This window comes from Myotis yumanensis, unplaced genomic scaffold (genome assembly GCF_028538775.1).
Source record: "Myotis yumanensis isolate MYYU_CA2020_CCGP unplaced genomic scaffold, mMyoYum1.0.hap1 SCAF_3, whole genome shotgun sequence".
NCBI lineage: Eukaryota > Metazoa > Chordata > Mammalia > Chiroptera > Vespertilionidae > Myotis > Myotis yumanensis.
Window position 1 is genome coordinate 137,466,901 of NW_027223754.1, and position 21,383 is coordinate 137,488,283.

At 38.2% G+C, this 21,383-nt stretch overlaps 1 protein-coding gene across 2 annotated transcripts in view; it reads left to right on the top strand.

Annotated features, from left to right (window-relative positions):
- The window catches only part of LIN7A (lin-7 homolog A, crumbs cell polarity complex component), a 151,551-nt gene that overhangs the window by 119,795 nt on the left and 10,373 nt on the right, over positions 1-21,383 (top strand). The window contains exon 5 of one of the 2 annotated variants that reach the window (XM_070409659.1): positions 18,001-18,245. In XM_070409659.1, coding sequence (XP_070265760.1) covers positions 18,001-18,219 — 219 coding nt within the window. In that variant the 3' untranslated portion in view covers positions 18,220-18,245. The remainder of the gene's footprint in view (positions 1-18,000; positions 18,246-21,383) is intronic. The other variant, XM_070409658.1, reaches the window with a different exon arrangement.

Genomic DNA, 21,383 nt, shown 5'->3' on the forward strand with positions numbered 1-21,383 from the left:
TTTATCACTGTCGACTTTACTCTAGAATGTAAATTACATTCCATCCCTTCCGTGGCACCTAAACTCTTCTCAAAAGAAGTCATATTTCTATTCATAGGTGTGTGACTATTATCACCAACTGTGTAAATATAGGAGAGCTTAAGTTTTAAGAATGTAATTTTGAATACAAACCCAGGCAGAGACCTCCTGGAGTTAAAATATGCATATGTTTTCATTATTTTTTTTAATTTAAATCACTGCAAAGGCTGGTATGCATCAGATTTGATCTCCTAGCACTTGCCTAGCCTGGTTCATCACCCAGTACCAGCATCTCAGCTCAGCCTTTTCATTCTGAGCTCATTGCCACATAAGCACTCGTCATTATGTATTCAGGAATATAGTAAAATGTGATGTTAGAAAAGTTGAGGATTCTAGACTCTTTCTGAGCTACCTCTGAAAGCCAAGGAAGCGTGATGTTGCACTGGATTTGGTTTTGCAAAGGGCTCTCCTTGAAGTAGGAGGATAAAGTTGACTACTGTGTTTCCAGGAGGAGATTGTACAAAAGAGTGGAGATGACCAAGTGGGAATTGTGTCCATCTCAACAGGAAATGCCGCCTTGCAGTTCCAGCCAGTTATTGCCATTGGGGAAAGCCAACAGTGTTGGCAGATAATTCAGAATTTAAAAAAAGGAAAACAACACAAAAACCTTCTGGTTTTGTAGAGGATATGTAGGATCTTATAAGTTAAATAGTAGTCATCCAGGGAAATGTCAGAGTGAGTGGGTTGGTGCTAAAATACTCCAGGCCATGTGGACAACATGTGCACTAACATATAAGAAACAGCATGATGTGTAACTGATGAGTAAAGCAAGGAGTGGTGGTATTGAGGTTGGAGGGATGGACAGGGCCTCCTGAGCCATGAGAAGGAGTCTGGACTTGCCAGTTGCAGGTGGTAGGAAATGGCCAACAGAACATGGCTTTGTTCTGGTGAGTGCCAGCTTGCGGGAGTGTAGAAGTGGAGGAAATCTGAAGGTGGGGAGACCAACTAGGATTCTCTTAGGAGTTTTGGAGGGATGTGGTAAAGGTCTTAACTGGAAGAAGAGGAATTAGGATGGAGAGAAAGGAAGAGATTTGAAATTATTTTGGAGGTAATAGTGTTATAACTGAGACTTCATGATTGATTGGATGTGAGATAAAGGAAAGGGCACTACCAAGGCAGTCCCAAGTTCCTGGTGTGGACCCCATCTCCTGTTGTTACAGGAGAAAAGGAAGTTCAGGTGAGAAAGTGAGGCGCTTCATACTCAGCAGTTTGTGGTGTCTGTGGGTCATCCAGGTGAAATTGTACAAGATAGAATGATTTCATTTGGTTTTGGATAAGGGCATAGGTTTTAATTTAGTTTTATGGGTGTTAATTTAAAATGAATTAACTGAGTTCTAGCAAACTGACAGCATTTGAAAGAAGAAAACTTAAGAAAAAAACTTCTACTATGTAAACTTCTCACTAAATTAATAATTTGTCTTAATCGGAGTTTCTTAACCTAAGAACACCTAATATTTTGAACTGGGTAATTCTTTCTTGAGGAGGCTGTTCTGTGCGTTGTAGGACGGTTAGCAGTATACCTGGCCAGTGACACTCCTCACTCCAGGGGTGATATCAAAAATGTCTCCAGATATTGTCAACTGTCCTCCAGGGGGCAAAACTCATACCTGTTTGAGACCCATCACCTTAAACTGAATTAGTCCAGTTTCATGGAGACTGATACAAACCAAACAGGAGTTGCACTTTTAAAATCTGAATTGCATATATTATACATTATATGGTGTGTGTGTGTGAATAGAATGGATTTACCAAATCAGCATGTAGGGAACTCCACAGGTGGACCATTCTGGAAAAGACTTCATCCAAGGCTTGTCCGTGAATTCAGGGGTCTGTGGAGAAGAGCCCTGTAGTTGACCTTAATTACCAGGGATGACAAAGGCAAAGAGATTGCCAGCTCACCACTATTGAATCTTTCTCTGCAGGCAAACAGCGTTTAAAGAATTTCACCTTACAGGCATTAATCAGACTGCCAAAAAAAGTAATTAACAATGTGCCATGTGCCTGGCACTGAGGAAGGGACAGTTTAAACAAAAAACAGTTCATTAAAAGGGCTTAGTTTTAGCTAACTCCTCTAGAAACGTCAAGTTAAGTTTTTCATAAATAGAGGTGGCTACATCACTCATAATTTGCCCTAGCTTTAGCTTTGGGTGATTTGTAGAAATATCTTACCAGTGTCATAAACAGAAATGTGCTAAGGCCTCACCACTTTTCTCTTCTGCCTCAGCATAGAAGGCAGAGTATCTGTTTGACCACTTAGGGTCTGTAACCGGAGGCCACAAGGAACTGAGAATTCTCTGAGTTTTACAAATGGTCTGAAATGAGGTTGGCCACCAGGAAGATGGGGGACAGTTGTTCATCCTGAAATTCTCTTTATTTTTGTGTCCATGATCTGTTTAAAGTTTTTAAAGATTATATTAAATGATCAGTATTACATTGCCAGTCACTGTTAAGTAGTAGAAGAAGCAACTTTAAATATCACTGCCCACGCTATAGCAATTTAGACAGAGATAATTACCAAAGGAACCCATTGCACACATCATTTCACATGGGTCCTATTTTATTAATTGGTAGTAGGGATAATGCAAAGCTGTATGATGCTAGTTATCAGATCACACATCAATCATTTTATGGTATTGATATGGGCAGCTGTTAGAAATATGACTTCCTCTGGTTGTATTAAATATAATTTTACACATATTTTGAGTGTTCCACAAAGAAGCCCAATCACTTTAAAGCTGTGTGGTCTTTAATAAATGTGTTTATTTTTTTAAAGAAAATCATCAAGAATTTAATTATGTGCAACTTTTAGTAGGCATGTTTGATTACCCTGTGAATAAAACAAATCAAATAGAATTGTTATAATTCCTGCGATGCACTTGTAATTATTTGTAGGAATACAGGGACTTGAGTCAGACTTGTAACTTGAACTACCCTTGTTGGATTACTCGACCTAGATCTCCGCATGATTATCTGCTTTTATAGATTAGCTGTGCAGTTATTCCACCAATCCCTTAGTTTGAGAGATATTAAATAGGGCAGTAAGCTGACAAAGTATACATAAATGACCTGTGTCTATAGCATGTATGTGTCCAAACAAGTTTAGATAACATTTCCTGGACATAGTCTTCAGATTCACTTATTCATTCAAAGAGTATTTTTTTTTAATGTTGGCTTTTCTTTTTTTTAAAATATATTTTATTGATTTTTTTACAGAGAGGAAGGGAGAGGGATAGAGAGTTAGAAACATCAATGAGAGAGAAACATCGATCAGCTGCCTCCTGCACACTCCCTACTGGGGATGTGCCCACAACCAAGGTACATGCCCTTGACCGGAATTGAACCTGGGACCCTTGAGTTCGCAGGCTGACACTCTACCCACTGAGCCAAACCGGTTAGGGCTCAAAGAGTATTTACTAAACATCTATAGCGTACCAGGCACTATTTGGAGCAGTCAGGATTCTCTGATTGAGAAAAATAAAAGAAAGATTCTTTCCTTCATGGAGTCTATATTCCAGTAGGGTAGATAAGCAATAAACAAAACAAATAAGTAAATACATTTAATGTTAGATGGTGGAAACTACTAAAGAAAACATGAGAGAGAGAGAGAGAGAGAGAGAGAGAGAGAGAGAGAGAGAAATCAGTAGAGTGTAAGGAGGACAGGAAGTGCCAGGGTATGAAAGGAAGTACCTGAGCAGAGTAGCCTAAGTGAGAAGGTGATATTTGAAGAGTGGATTAAAGCAGGTAAGGGGGTGAGCCACCTGAGTCTCTCCCTTAAGGAAGAACATTCCACCCAGAGGAAGGAGTCAAAGTCCTTAGATGGAAAAGCTCTGGCAGATTGGAGCAGCAACAAGGAAGCTAGACATGAGTTAAGTGGTAGTACCTCTCTTTTTTTAATTTTTAAAGTTTTTGCTAATTAAAAAAATGCAACTTTTAAAAGTATATTTTCTACTTAAATTACATTAAAATGGTATTTTAAAATCTTCACACACTAGGTTTAGAAATAAAGCAGGCAGTCCCCCAAATGTAGTGACAAAATTGATAACAAAAGTAACAGAAAAGCTTTGCGTTGAGAGCTAACAGGCCAGCCATTGGCTAAGCATTCTAAGTGCACTGGACTATTTAATTCTCACACACTAATTCCTTGTAATTTATGGAGTTGGAGGAGTAATTTGGTAACTTCTCTAAACCTTCGTTTCCACATTGCTAAGAGATGATGTTGGTGGCTACCTTGTTTTTATGATACAACATAGTTCCTAACACATAATGAGTACTAAATAAGTGCTGTGATAATTGCTGCTAGTTCAATTATTAGGGCATCAGTCATTGGTTTAAACAAGAAATCATTGTTTTCTCAGAGAAGTTACAACATAGTTAAGTCACAGATTTGTTGAACAAACATTAACCAACCCATAATACTTAGATATTTATTTATTCACTCATTTTGCAAAATATTATTGGGCCCGGCATTTAGTCACCAGTGAAATAAAAATAAATACCCCTGATTTCATGCTTATAGGCCTGGGGAGGAAATAGGCAAGGAAGAAGATCATCTTTACAACATAAGTTATTGTATAAATAATGATAAGTATGGGGTTCCCTCAGAGATCAGAGAAGGGGCATCAACCCCACGTGTGGGAGGGCCAGAGACGGTTCCTCCTGTGAGGAAAGCTCATAGGCAGGTATGTATTGGGTAGGTGATTGGAGGTGGTGAGGGAGGTGAAAAAGCCATATTAAGAGGAGACAATATTAGAGTCCAGACACTAGAGAAAATTGCATATTCTTCTGTTTGGAGAGTTCAGAGTTGGCAGATGAGGCTGGAAATATAAGCAGGGGCCAGCTTGTAATGAGGCACACTGAGCTGAAGACTTTGAGCTGTATCTGAGCAATACGGGGACTCAGAAGGACTTTAAGCCGGAGAGTGACATGATCAATTTGCATTTTAGGATGATTACTGTGATTGCAATGTGAAGAGTGGTTTAGAAAGGGCCAGAATTAGAGGCAAGGCAACCAATGTTATATCTACGAGAGGGAACAGATCTCATTATGCGGGGAATAGCTGTTTCTTTGTTTGTTACAACACACTTATTTGGGGGAAAGGAAGGAGAGGATCAATAATACCATAGCAAAGGAGAAATATAAAGCCAACTCATTTCATTTTCAAAAACATTGCTAGGTTGACTGATTTGTAACTCTCTCTGGGATTTCACATCTATCAAGCTCAAAGTCACGGCAGCTTTTCATCTTAGGAGCCATTAGATGAAAAGCAAAAATTTAAACATGCAGTATTTCATAATTCTTTCTCCCCGTTTCTCAGTCGGACACGATTCCCTGAAAGCCTGGATTTATAGCACTCACACTTAAGCATGAATGATCTACCAGGCCATATCACTGAAATGCTAGCACAGATAAATAAACAACCGAGGAGAAACAGAAGAAAGTCAGGTTTCAACACATGAAGGATAGCAAGAGAAAAAGCATTCCATCCTGGTTGTTTCAGCAGAATTTCGGTGGCAATCACTTATCATTGGGGCTTTGAAGAACCTGCAGACCACATTTCTACATTCATAATTTAGGTAATGCAGCTAAATTCATTTCACCTAAATTACTCAGGCAGTTACAGTTACCGTTGATTTTTGCTCAAATCACTTCAAAGCTGTGTCTCAAAGCACTTTTTAAAGAAAATTACCCTTTGCTTCACCTCCTCCAGTTTGTTCTAGGATGGCTTTTCCTCTCATTTTTATTTTCCTCATGATGATGCTGCACTAATGTATTAAAACAAATTATACAAGAAGTATGTGACTGTGTGCTTAGGAGATTTGTAAATAATTTCTTGTGAAAGGACTGAAATCAGATTGAAAAGTCCCTTTAACCACTCACCTCTCCTTCCCTCCGCCCCAGTTCCTTCCTCTCCCCCATGAAGAATTGCTCGGATGGTGTGCTTTCATCCAAACATTTTTTCCTTGCACTCAAGTGCACATGCACACTAGCACACAAACATACAATTATGTGATTACTTACTTATTACTTTCTAGAGACAAACTTATGATACCACAGTGGTTAAAAGGTCAGGCTTGGAAACAGAATTTTTACCCGTTAATGGTGTGCCCATTGAAACTTACTGTGCCTCAGTTTCCTCATCTACAAAACTGGAATGATAACATCACATCCCCCACCAGGTTGTTAGGGAGAGTAACTATTTTGATAAATTTAAAGCAGATGAGAGAGTACCTGACAGGAGATACTCGAGGAATGTTAGTTGTTATTATCATTTTTATTATTTTAAGTAAGTTGTAAAACAAATACCAATATTTTCATATACTTATTCTATGACTTGCTTTCTCAGTTAGAAGTACATCTTGGATATTGAGCCTTGTCAGTACTTGGGTTTTGCAATCTGCTGTATAGTATTCCATAGTATGTGGATACCATAGTTAATTTAAACATTGTCCTATTGATAGATATTTAGTTTGTTACCCAATTGGTTTTTTGTGATTGTGAACACTGCTTCAATGAAAATCTTTATGTGTATGAATAATTATTTTGGGGGGTGAATACTGGTATGTGGTAAGCCAGGTTAAGAGGATATGGGCATAAATTCTTTTAGCAGATACTGCCAAATTGACCTCCAATTTATATTTCCGTATTGTATGATAATATACATCTCACCAAATCCTTGGCAATGCATTGCCATTTTTTAAAAGTAAGTGACTCATTTTTATCCTATTCTGGTTTTAATTTACACCTTCCTAACTTTAATGGTAAAGTTGAGCCTCTTTCACCTGAGGACTTTGACTTTGTGAGAGGGAACTAGTGATACAAAATTCTGGCAGGAATGACCAGGCATGTAAAATACCGAAAAACAACAACAACAACAAAAACTCTAGTGTGATTTTGAATATAAATAAGAAAGTCTTAGAAAATGAAGTTGGAAAGGCAGGTTGGGAGTAGAGAGTGAAGGTCTTTGTAGGCCATTATATGGTATTAGCACTTTATTTTGGGCAGGAAAATGACATAAGAGAAAATATGTGCTATTTGGAATGGACTTTGAGTGATGAGGGAGGTTTACTAAGAAAGGAGAATGGAGAAAGGATCTTCTAGGCTAAGGGAATAAAACTGAGAAATTATGGCTCTGGCCCGGTGGCTCAGTTCATTGGAGCATCTTCCATATACCACAAAGGTTGCAGGTTAAATTCCCATTCAGGGCACATACTTAGGTTGTGGGTTCAATCCTGGTTGGGGTGTTTAGGGGAGACAACCAATCTATTTCTTTCTCTCTCTCTCTCTCTCTCTCTCTCTCTCTCTCTTTCTCTCTCTCCTCTCTCTTTCTCTCTCCAGGATTAAAAACAAACAAACAAATAAAAAATAATGGAAACATGAAGATAGGTGGTAAAATCAAAAGCATGGTGTTGCTCATATATTGAAGATAAATATAAAACACAGAATTGGAGCCCTAGCCGGCTTGGCTCAGTGGATAGAGCGTCGGCCTGCGGACTGAAGCTCCCGGGTTTGATTCCGGCCAAGGGCACATGTCTGGGTTGTGGGCTCAATCCCCAGTGGGGGCCATGCAGGAGGCAGCCGATCAATGATTCTCTCTCATCATTGATGTTTCTATCTCTCTCTCCTTCTCCCTTCCTCTCTGAAACCAATAAAGAAATATATTTAAAAACAAACAAACAAACAAAAAACAAACAAACACAGAATTGGATCTGCCTCTTTAAGGAAGTGCTTTGCATGCTATAGGACAATTTAATTTTCATTTCTGGAAAATGAAGGATAATTTATGGGGTACCTGCATTTACTGGGTGCATTCTGTGAGCCAGATTTAGTCTTGGCGTTTTATATTAGGATTTCATTAAATCTTAAAGGACATCTTCAAAGAAAATGTTACTCCACTGTTGTATGGGTGGTAACACGTTAAGGGAGATGAAATAACTTGTCCTAAATCGGACAGTTGGTAACCTTTGGGCCTATGCCTCAAAGCCAGCTCTCCCTGAATTAGTAAGTAAATGCTGGGAGAGTACTATGCACTGTGCTGGATCCACGGGAAAAACAACCAAGCCAGCACAGTCCTGCCCTCAAGGACAGAGTCCACCACAGCTGTGTTCTTTCTGCTCTTCACTGGATTATAAACCAGAGCTTGGAAAAACCAAGCGACTCAGACCAAAATCTGGAGAAGAGTCTAGACAAGAGAGAAGCTAAAGGTAATTTTATAATCCAGACAAGAAATTGCAAAGATGAGAAGGTAAATGGGGAATAACTATTAACCTGCTTTACGGCAAGTTGGCAGTGGATTGAGGGGAGAATTAAAGATGTCCTCAGGGTGTTAAGTTGGGGTGGCTGCATGGCTAGTGATAGCAGGAGCCTGAGAGAAGGGGAGACAAGAATCTTTGGAGGTTAGATCCAGTTAGAGCATTTAAAATAAGTAAGTTTTATTTGGTAGACCTACCTGAAAATCTTAGCATAAGTCACTGGTGACAAATTCCAAGAATATTCTGTGGGTGTGCTTTTAATTAGAAAAGTAATTTATATGCAGAGACAGAGAGATATTGGACAGTAAGCCTGACTTGATTTTTTTTTTTTTTTACTTTCCACTTCTCCTATGAGAAGGCATCTGCGATGTTGAGTCTCTGCAATCTAATTAGATGCTATAGCTATTATTAACGTGTTTTATTTATGGCACACGGCAACATAGAGGTTCCCGCTGCTTTACACTTCACAGGAAACACATTTGACAGCTCTGGACTCGGACAACTATCTAGGTTCGTGGGGTTTCTCCCATATGCTATATATTCATTGTCTGAGCACCTAGGATTCTGAAACAGGTTAAATAATAGAGTGTATCCTTTGAAGGGTTGGGTTGAATAATTTCAGGAACCTATTATTGTCTCTGTGACACCCCTTAGAAAATGATGGTCTCTGTGAGATCACTAGAATAAGGTGCTGAAGGGAGAATAAAACACCAACTATTCTGGCTGACAGAATTCTGGGTTCTGCAGCATAATGCATGCTGTCATCTCGGGAGAGAAGACAGGATGATGAATTCCATGCTTATTAGTAAAATAAGGTTTCCCACAAACTTCTTATAGCCTCGCATGTGGGTTTTTTATAAGTTGAAAAAATGTCATAGAACCTTCCAGCATTAGCCCTGTCCACCACAATAACAACCCACCTGCCATAAAAGTCAGTGGGGACTACTTGAAAGGTGAGCTTTGGTATTGGTCCTCAGGGACGGCAGCCAGGGTCCAGGTTTACAGCACTGGCTCATCGACATGTAAAAGTCCTCTCCTGTGTCTGGGTACTTCTTCTAAACTGGCTTTGCCATTTTAAGCCCAGCTCCATCATCCTTGGGATTCTGCAGTGGCAGGAGATCATGCTCCACGGTGCCAGGTCTGCCTTGGGGTCTTGGCAGAACTGCAGTGAGCGGAAATGACACGGGTGGCCTCAAAGCTACTTTTTCAAACCTTTCTCTTAACTCAGATCTCTACTTGCCTTCCCCTTCCTCGTGCCCTTTGGTATTCAATGGGCAGGGAAAGAGAGAGAAACATCGATGTGAGAGAGATATATGGGTTGCTTGGATTGAACCTGAAATTTGGGTACCCTGACTGGGAATCAAACTCATGATCTTCCAGTGCATCAGACAATGCTCCAACTAACTGAGCCACACCAGCCAGGGCCCATCCTTCTTTGATAAAATGTCTACCTTTCATGACCACTGAAAATTCAAATTGCACAAGGGCTGCTGATTTAAAAGACAAACACTCTTTAATCTTTACAGCATCTTCCTGTGTCTTCATAGATGATCACCTGCCTCGGTTTGCCCGGGACGGAGGCCCTTCCTGGGACTTTCCCTCCTAAAACTGGCACTGTCTCTCCCTGGGAACGGAGGCACCGATGCAGAGGTCATGCCCTAGAGGTCACAGTTCTCCTCAGTGATTTGTCTACTCTTCCCACCCGGATCTGCTGACCCCAACCCCTGGCCTTTCTGCCCTGTCACTTTGGCTGTCCTAAGGGTCGGTTTGAGGATCGATTTGATGAGAGTGACACTAAATTTTAGTGGCTGAGCCATATTTGCATGTTTCAGTGGAGCTGTAAAAGTGGCGAGTATGAGAGAGGCAGAGTTCTCTGTGGGCATGTGGGGGATGGTGGTTATCACATCCCCAAACCCCTCCCTTGTGCAAACCAGACACTCCTGCTTCTGAGCATTTGCAGGAGGCCTTGCCCCTTGGGGATTTAGTGTCACCAAGTGAGGTGGCTGGGAGAGTGTGGGCAGGCACAGCATGTGTTTTGGAGGCACAGATCAGTCTGGATTATGACTGGGAAGAGTTCCCTCTAATCTTGACTTTCTAGATGAAACCTGCCACTCAAACGTGAACGGACTGATTTAAAGATCTCATTTTCTAGGAATATTTTCCCACACAGCTTTGTTCTGTTTTCAAATCTTGAGTGCTCACATTTGTGCTATTGACAATGGTGTGTGTGTGTGTGTGTATAATTATGTATGTATGTGTGTATATATATATGTAATGCATGTGTGTATCCATATAGACACATGTATGATGTGTGTGTGCGTACATGTATGCGTGTTTACTGTGTATGTGTGTGCATATATGTGTTTGTGTACATTTGTGTGTATATGTGTATTTGTTTAATATTCATCCCAACAAGCATCAGAATTGTTTTTCAGTCTTTTGGTGCTAGAACAGCAGGAGTTGAGCAGAGTTACCACAAAGCATTAAAACTTGAGATGTAGTAGCTGCATCTGTTTCCAGTTTTAGTCTACAGATCTGAAAGGTGGGCTTGAGATCAACCAATTGTTAAATTTATAATTTCTGGCACTGATTTTTTCTTTAAGCTTTTGCTCCCTTCGGGTTTTCTGTCCCTGGGCCTGCTGCTCTTCACATTCATGTTCCAAATTTTTTATATTTATAACTACTCTCACAGGATAAAAATATGTGTAATTATATATGCTTTTCCCATAGTAACCTTTTTGCTCTTTTGCAGTGTTTGGTCATTTGATGACTTTCCCCTCTCAGGTTCGCTCACACTGTATGATCTAGCAAGTGAATCTCCTGTACAAGCTCCTTTCCTTAACTGAGGGTGACACTGTGGAGAGACTGAGACCAACAGTTTTTTACAAACAAATAATGATCATTTGTAATTAGCATATCAATTGTATGTATGGAAACGATGCTTCTGAGTTACTTGAGTGTAATCAGAAGCAGTTGACTTGCCTAAGTAGTTTTAAACATTCTTCCAATGAACTCTGTACACTATTAATTTATTTCGTAAATGTTTGCTTCCTAGATAATATAAAAGAAACTTCTACCTACTGCAAAGGCAAATTAGATTTTGTTGTTGCTGTTGTCTTTAAGCACTTGAAGCCTGGTAGCAAGATTACCACAGAGGAAATCTTTCCACAAAGAGTTAGCATCTGTTGGATCTCTTCAAGGGCCAGATGTTCTTTAAAGTGCTTTGTGTATATTAAATTTAATGCTCATAATGTTCTTATTAAGTAGATGCTCTGTGATACTCATTTTACAAAAGAGCAAATTTAGGCTTGGAGATACTAAGTTCCTTGTTTGACTCACAAAGCTGATAAGTGCAGAAGCTCAAATTCAAACCCAGTACTGGCTACTTAGCTAGATGATAGATGATAGATAGATAGATAGATAGATAGATAGAGTTTATTCATTGACTATTTACTGAGCATACAGTAATAAGGGTCACACTGCCCTTGGACAGTCTAGTGACAGCAGAATGATGATAAACTGATAAATTACTATACACTGAAACAGATATTAATATTTAGGCCAGAAGAAAGTACTACGAGAGAGCATTAGCATATTTTTTCCCAAGGGATATATGTGGTACTTTTTATACACTTGCCACTTTTCTTCAGCAGAAGATAATACAGTACATTTAGAACAGGAAATTAACATATTTGAGAAAGGAAAGTATTAAAGTCATAAAGGTGTTTTTTTTTTCTGAATATATCCTGTACCTTGTGCAGAGATAATAGTTCATTCTTAATTAACCCAATTAATATAAATTTTTTAAATGACCTAAAATGCTGACTATGGAGCTATACTAAGCCACAATTATAAGATTTTCTTACCTAAGCCAGCCCTCTTTCTGCTCTCAAAAAGACATGAAAACGGAAAGCCACCAAGTGATATTTACTTTCTCTTTCTTATCTTTTTTAAGGCTGTGGATTGGTAGGTAAGAGCCTAGTCTCCAGTTCATGTCCATCTGTTCTACTTACTACCTGAGGGCCTAGGATAAATTTCCTATAGGGTTGTTGTGAGGATTAGATATACTGCACACATGGCTGTTAGCAGTGCCTAGCACTTAATAAGCATAAGCGCTCGATAACATTAGAGTACACACACATTTATAAGTGCAGACACACACACTTAAAATAATATCAGAACACATTAGTAGACTAAAAGCAACGCTATCATAATGGTCAATCACCATAACCTCTGTGGGAAAGAAGTACGTCAGTCTTTGACTCTTTTGAACCTTTCCAAGCTGAGGATCATAACCACTAACAGTGAGCCCTTCACGTAGCCTCACGCTGCTCTTTCACTGGCTCGACTCATTTTAGAGCTAGGAGTTGACAGATCTTGTCTTGGTCACTCGTTCTTATCTTTCTACATCACACAAAAACTAGTCTACCATGGTCTACGTTAGTTAATCTAGAAAAGCAGAATGAGGTTGTTGAAAGAGAAATCATCAAGAATCATGAGTTCTAATCCAGCCGTGCAACTAACAAATTTATAATATGGACTAGGTCACAGCCATTCTTGGTGTTTGTTTCCTTATACATTAAGTTACAAGGAGATAACGAGATTATTTCTAAGGGCCTTTATAAGTATAATGATCTGAGTTTCTGAGCTACTTATTTGCACTAAAATATATTATAATCCAATACCCTTGAATACTTTTATTCCCTGATAATACCATTTGGCCCTAAAGGAATTATGTGTCACTTAGGAGTCTATTCGGAAACCTAGACTAGATAAACCTAGAATAACTGATAGGTATAGCCAACTATAGGTTATCCAACAGAGTGTTTAAACAGTTTATCAGCAAGCTGGGTCAAGATTATGTTCATGTAAACCTCACAGAGAAAGACTTTCATATAGACCTGAGCATAGGCCATTGTGCAGTGATTGTGCACAGATAACTCTATTCCTCCCCAGGGTAGGCATTTCTTCCATTTGCAGCCTAGCAAGGGTCAAAATTTAACTCCTATCACAGGGGATAGAGCACATATCATGAGCAAATTCATGTATGCAGTGCAATCTAAAATTCTCTCTTAAAGAGGATTTGTAATCAACCAGAAAATTGAGCATACCAAGAAATGCTATCCATTTTGATATCTCACAATGAGTGGGGATAGAAAAACGATTGAATGATCAGAATGCAGCCATGTTTAACTCACCAGCCACTGAGTTGCTAAACTTCCATCAAGTTAACTAACTTTAAAGCTCCCTAGGCTTACTACTGCATGGGATTGCTAACAAAACAAGTATGCATCTGATTATTTACTGAACTATTTTCTTCCAAGCTTTCTGAATAAAAACATATTCTTTTACTATATATGGCATAAATACAGAAGATTCCGTTTTCATGGTTTAATGCCAGCTTAATATTTTATTTATGCATTTGGAAGTGGTAATAAAATTATTTGAATCCTCCTTCCCATATTGATTTCTATGAGTATCTTTAAAAAAAAAACAGCAGAAAAAGATAGAAATATTTTCAGGATAGGGATGTCTATTCTTAGTATATTTTGATGTATTTTAGAGAATGCTCATATCCCTCTGCCTTCTTTGCCAGCCCTTACCTCCTTAATTACAACCAGCTTTAACCAGATAGATGCTTGTTGAAAAGTATTATTAAATTAATCCATGTCAATGACTTCCTCAAGTTTCAATATACACAACAAAACTCTAAAAGCCAGAGGCATAGAAACAGGGCACAGATGGAGCTCAGAGGGAAGGGGGAGGGGAGGCTGTCAGAAATTAACCAAAGAACTTATTTGCATATATGAATAATCTATGGACACAGGCAATAGAGAGGTGAAGGTCTGGGATAGGTCAGGAACCAATTGGAGGGAGGCAGAGGGGGGACATTTGTATTACTTTCAACAATACGAATGAAATAAATAAATAAAAGCAAGGGAATAAATCTAGAAGTATAGAATTTCCTTTAGAAAGTATCAAAATTTCTTAAGGAAAGTATAGACTTTCAGGTTTTAAATAGAGGAAGGATTTTCATTTGAAAATTAGAAGTCTTCCTAGGTCTCCTCAAGTCACTTAAGGGCCACATTTTCATCCTCCGTGAAAAGGCTGGTGCTGCAAGTTTCAGTGACTGCTCAAACTGAGCTAATTGATACAAAGGACAGTTCCTGAATAAGGAGGGCATATATATATGGCTGCGATAGAAACAGCTTAACTGTTTACAAATACACTATTATATTTTAAAACATTCAAAAATACTTATCTTGAAATAAGACATACTTTTATTAAGAGTGAAATATAGACTAAGTCAAAAGTAGGAATCAATTATAAACTTTCAGGACTCAAGGAATTCCTGTTAACAAGTGTTGGTATGTCAATGTGGAAACCTTCACTGAGCACATAGTTTGGCCTCTTTTGATGCATGGAACCAGATCTCCACGGGAAAGTAGTCTGCTTTTTTGTTCTTATCTTAAAAGAGAAAGTAAGAAGAGAGAAAACTGCCTTATTCTATTTAAGAAGTTATCCCAAGGGACTAAAAGCACTCCAGAGATCAATAATAGGTTCAGGAGACAAGCATAAGCACTCACAATATCCCTAAGAGAGGCAAAGGAGAGACCCAGAACAATTTTTGAGATAAGAGTTAAGAAATGTTTTGGAAAACAATTAAAAAACAAATTTAAGGAATGTTTGAAATAATATATTCTACGAACATGCTTATATTTCCTCAAATCTCTCTGTAAGAGATGCCTCTTATTTTCCATTATGCTGTTCAGTTGTGTAATTTATATTATTTTAACTAAGCACTGTTAGTGGTAGAAATGAAGAAGCATGGCACTCTGGCTGGATCTTAGGCAACGGTTCTGTGCACTGGTGAGGAGGACAAAGTAAAAGGTAGATTAAACCAGGAGACCTGTTAACTATGCGGAGCCGGGAAGAATCCGAGTCATTGTCGAAACAAGAGATAGAGCGTCAAGGCAAAAATGTTGGATTCAAAGACCATGGATTCTGCTGTTCATAAACTGCTAACTGTTTTTGGGGACAGCAGAGCAGGGGTGGGAGAGGGTAAGCCTGATGGTGCTGCAGGGACGCAATCGCACACCAGCCCTGTGTGTCTCAGCTATTCACTGTAGTGAGAGCCTAATGGTCCCACAGCACCTCTTGTGGCAACTCTAAATTGCAGGCATAGGGCCTAGACTGGGATAATGGGCCTCTACAGGTCTGGCCTAGAATTTCCAACCCTCTCAGATGAAAGCTAATAGAACCAAAGCCAAAAAGTATTCTGGGGACTCATCATCAGGCCTAGAGAATGATGAGCCATTGTTACTGAAACATATAAAAACCTAAGTCCTAATATTAAAAAATAAATGAGAAAAGGTTATGGATAACCAAATCACCCAGTTTTCCTTTTAAAGGAGAATTCCATACATGAGCAAGTCATGTTGAGGCAAATTACAAAGAAATTGCATGCACACTGAAAATAGAGTTTGTATTGTACAAAGTTTCTTTTGTCCTTCATGTTCTTCCAAAGAACTATAGTAAAATAAATGCTTAATAAACACCTGCTGAGTGACCAGGTCAATGACTGAGTGAATAATGAAAAGATTGAATTAGTCAATGAACAAGCCTATTTTCCTAAGCTTCCGCCACAGATAAAAATTCATTCTGCCCATCAGTTATTTATAACCCCTGCTCTCTATGTAACCCAGATTTGGCGAAGGAGTGGTTGTATAAGTGGCCTCCAGGGCTCACAATAGTCATTTCTTAAACTCATAATATCTGCCTTTTTCCTGACAAATGACTGAAGCAGTGCTCTTAAGGGTCACCGAATTCCTCATTGCTAAATTCAAACCTTTTTTATCTAAGTCCACATCCACCTTGCTGAAGCAGACTGCAGAATGGAGCACAACCCCTGAGCTCTTCTGATCTAATCTGTACAGTAGTAGGAATATGAATCACAAGATACAATTGAAATGGGTTTGAGATGCACTCAGTATGACATCCATATTTAGTTTCCCTTTTACATGGATTAAAATGTAATCTCAACCTGTTTGGAGCGGCCTTCTCTGCCACCTCAGTGCCACTCTTCGGTGTGCTGGCAGTCTTTCAGCCCGTCTCAGTCCCTATGTGTCTCATCACACAGGTTTCTTCTCTGAGCTCTATCCAGCAAGCAAGTCAGAAAGGCCTTTGTACTTCTATCCTGTAAAGTGGGGGTTATGTCATCTGTCCTGGGGAATAGCGGAGAGGGAAGGGCATTGTCTCCTTTCCTTCGGGTCTTAGAATGTCTGCTTACAACTTTCCTTGGCCTTGCTTCTGCCTAATTCCAACACAGAGACGCTTTAGAAGGTTTGGGAGGAGTCTTTCTGTGTTTACTTAGAGTAAAGATAGTTTCTCCAACTATTATCTATGCCATTGTGTTCAAGTGATTATTTTGAAACTCAAAAGCCAAGAATTTATTTTATTTTTTTTCATTTTGTTATAACTACTTTATAGGTATGTGTGCCTCTTTGATCATATTCTTCATAAATTCCGCTGAAAATAAAACTATTTATTATAAAAGGTTTGATATATAACAAGAGTGCCCTCCAAAAAAAAAATGCCAGTTTTTGTTAAATTATTATTAGTGTATGAGAATCCCATTTCCCTACATTCTTGCCAATACACTATATTTGAAAATATGTATTTATGATTTTTAAATTAAAAATGAAATATTTTGTGTTTAATCTGTATTTGTTTGATTACTAGGGAATTTGAACATTGTTCCATAGATTTATTGTACATATGGGATTTTAAAATTCTTACTTGTCAGGAGTTCATTTGCCCATTTTGCTAGATCTTTATTGACTTATAAGAGTTTTTCATTTGAATATTAACAAATTGACTGTTGTATATGAAAAATATTTTTTTGTTTTTTACCTTTTTATGGTGTGAGAAATTGAAACTTACAATTTTTAAATCTGATTTTGTGATTTTTTATCTTTGGTATTTTTACTGAAGAATTAATTTTTCATTGCAAGATAATGACTACATTATATTTTAGTTGTTTTATGGTTTTATTTTTACATTTAAAATTTAATCAATTTGTTATATTTAGCATTGACTGGGTGATTGGGGTCATTTAATTATTATTTGTTCCAGGATCATTATTTAATAATCCTTTTCCCCTTTGATCTAAATTCCACTTTTTTCATATAATAAAATTGACATACAATGGCTCTGCTTCTGGACTCTATTCTGTTCTGCCTCTCACTACACCATAAGACTCAACTTCACTCATGAGAATAAATACTTAATAAATACTGATATCTGATAGGAAAGCCATCCTTTATTACTATACCTTAATTTTTTTCAAAATTTTTCTGACTAGTACATTTACTCTTCCAAATAAAATTTAGAAATGCCATTCGAAAATGTTAGTATTATATTTTTGGTTATTATTTCTCACCCTCTTAACTTGAAGCCCCAGCCAATCTATTCTGTACCCTAGTGAATCCTAACCTGATTATAGTTCAACTGCAAAGTACTAAATAATAATGATGATGGCAATAAATCCTATTTGCCACAGCTTCTCGAAATTTCAAACGTTGATATTTTATATGATACTAATTCCAGATTTGTCACTCAAGAAAATGAACATGGAAACTCTCCCCTTTAAGAAGTGTCACTGTCTTTTCAGAGTGTAGAAGGCGAACACCATGAGAAAGCTGTGGAACTCCTCAAGGCTGCTAAGGACAGCGTCAAGCTGGTGGTGCGATACACCCCGAAAGTCCTGGAAGAAATGGAGGCTCGCTTTGAGAAGCTACGGACAGCCCGGCGTCGGCAGCAGCAGCAACTGCTAATTCAGCAGCAGCAACAGCAGCAGCAGCAACAAGCGCAGCAAAACCACATGTCATAGGTGAGACGTGCCTTCCTCTGTACAGAGTAAGTCCATTGCATATTTCAGTGTTTGTTTGTTTTTTAAATATATTTTTATTGATTTCAGAGAGAAAGGGAGAGGGAGAGAGAGATAGAAACATCAATGATGAGAGAGAATCAATGATCAGCTGCCTTCTGCACGCCCCCCTACTGGGGATCCAGCCTACAACCTGGGCATTTGCCTTGACTGGGAATCGAAGAGAGATCTCCTGATTTATAGTCAATGCTCAACCACTGATACACACCGGCTGGGCAAGTGTGTGTGTGTGTGTGTGTGTGTGTGTGTGTGTGTGTGTGTATTTTAATATGGTTTCTTAGCTGGGATAAAATTATTAGATTTAATAATTAAAAATACAGTAAAACAAATAATAATCTCAGAAAATGTAACTAATAGACGCTTGCTTTATGTGTCATTCAGCCACATTCTTTGCAAATGCAAGATATTTTGGAAAATAATATACTTTGCGAGGACCAGGTACAGAAGCTTGATAACCTTTTACAAATTAGGGAAATGCAGCCTCTGTGCAAACCCAGATCCTCAGGCACAAAGCCAGATGACCAGGGTGGAGGCTGAAATCCAGCTCCCCACTCACTCCCGCGGCCAGTGGCCTTGGCACAGTGCATAGACTCAACAACCTCTAGTGCTGAGGCTGGGAAGACCCCCTTTGGTTAGAAAACTGCTTCACTGAAAAGAATGAAGTAGAGGCTTGTCGGTGTCCATGCTAGGAAAGGTTTTGAAATTCTCTTTAGATGTTCATTTAGAATGTGCCCGAGATGCACCTGCCTTTTCCTATATTTCACTTTGTGGCAAAGAATACTCATATTTTTCTATATATCTTAAGAAAATTCAATAAAAAAACTTAAGAGTCTTTGAAGTATCTGCTATGTGCTAGGCCCTTCTCACATGTTTATCCCTCACCCTCAGAAGAACTCTTTAATGTAAGTATCATGAAAACCCACTTTTTTAGATGAAGCTTCAGTAATTTCAGTGGAGTCCCCACATCCATAGTTACAAGTAGCACAGAATTATTTTACTTTTCGCTCTACCAGGTATTTCATCTAACATCAGGTATTCTGGAGTCATCTAAATTTATCTTGCTATCTTTTGGAGGCCACAGCTTATATCATTAGATATCCCTACGCTATGACACCTGCAAATGTGTGTTTGAAGTGAGGTTCAAATGCTCTTAGAAAAATGACAAGGGGTAGTGGTGATTTTAACTCCTTCAATGTCAGATTATTATTTGCACAACCAGAAACATTGGATATGACATGAGACTTTCAATTTTTTGTGACACTTATGAAAAGTAGAAGCTACATAGAGAAGTCAAGAGTATGGGATTTGTCCTCAGAGAGTTGGGAATTCAACAATCTATCTTGCTTTTATAGCCTCCTAATATTATTATATATACATCTTACTCTGATGTCTTTATCTAAAACTCCATTCCATTCTAAAAGCTACATTTATTCAACAATAAATATTTATTTAGCACTACGACGGTCAAAGTACTGTTCAATAGGCTGAAGAACCAGCACAAGCTAAGAAAAATCTTTGCTCTCATGGTGCTTACATCCTGGTTAGAGGACATAGTTAATAAACAAGTAAATTAAATTATCCTAGAGGGACCAGTATTTTGCAGAGTTAAAATTGGGTGCTTTAATAGAGACTGGTTAGATCATGACTTTCAACTAGGTGACCAGGGAAAACTCCTCAAAGGAGGTGACAGTAAACTTGAAATTGAATGATTAGGAGAAGACAGAAACGAGCAGAAGAGGAGGAGAAAACCAGTGTAGTAGCTCTAAGACTGACATGAGCTACTTGATGTTTGAGAAGCAGAAAGAAAGCCAGGGTGGTGAGGAAATAATGAGAAGGACAGTGAAATAGATGGGGGCCAGGTCACAGAAAGCTTTTTAAACCACTGAGGGAAGTTAGATTTTATTGCAATTGAAGCCACTCAAGGTACTTAAGGAGGGGAGTGACATGATCTGACTTAGGTATTAAAAATGATAACTCTAGCTGCTATCAAGAGAATAGATTATTGCAGGCAAGAGTGAAAACAGAGACCAATTAGGAGGCTATTAGGAGTCTAGACAAGTGATGTAGTGGTTTGGAATAGGATGATACCATCAAGAGAGAATGCTATGGATGCTCATGGACAAGTAATGTTGTCCATATCCTTCTCTCTCATCCATTCCGAATGTAAAGGTACTTTACATTTACACTTTCAAATCCTTTCAAACATCTCTTTGCTAATAACAATTCACTATTTTTTAGTCAAGCATTGACACTCATTTCACTAACTCATTTTCTTCCATCCTCAATATTATAAACTTGTACCAATTCTGCTCATTGACATGCCTCTGGCCCACAGTAAATTTTTTCTGAAGTATTTTGAAAGAAATATGTTGCCATTCTGACTTCTGAGGTCTTACTAAAAACTTACAGCATTATGCCCACTCAATCATCTTTGGAAGTATACAGCTTGGCCATAAATAGGTATTTGCTGGGCCATAAACTCAACTTCATTTCTCTGTTCCATCAGCCTTCATTAAGTCACTTCAGAATTTCCTAATGTCTCACCACCAAAGACTAACATTTTTAATAAAAGGCAATTACAATTGGTGTTTTTTTCTTGCACATGATGTGGTAAAGCTCTATTTAAGTGAACATTAACTTTATATTTATACTCGCCAAGACAACAATTTCAATCTTACACAGGCATGGACCCTTGAGATAAAACTGTGGTGACCATTTCAAGTACAAGCAGAATAAAACCAACTCATGTCACCCAGGGATTTTATGGTAAATTTATAGTCAGAGACCTACATTAGCTCTTGTTCAACTTTTAATTAATTAAGATTTTTAAGGATTAAATGAGATTTGCTACACTTGCTAACTCATGCTATGGTGGCTTTTGCAAAGACATTTGAAGCTAATTTGACATATTTACTTTGAACAAATCTCTGATATTTTTTAAGTATGACAAATCAAGAAAAAATTAAGTAAAGCAAAAGACTTGTCAGATATTACCTTATTGCTTATCACACAAAATATAATTTCTATTCTCTAAATTAGAAATAACTTTTTAAAAAATCTGAGATGGTATAAATTATGGAGTAATTAGCATGGTAACTGCTGGATAC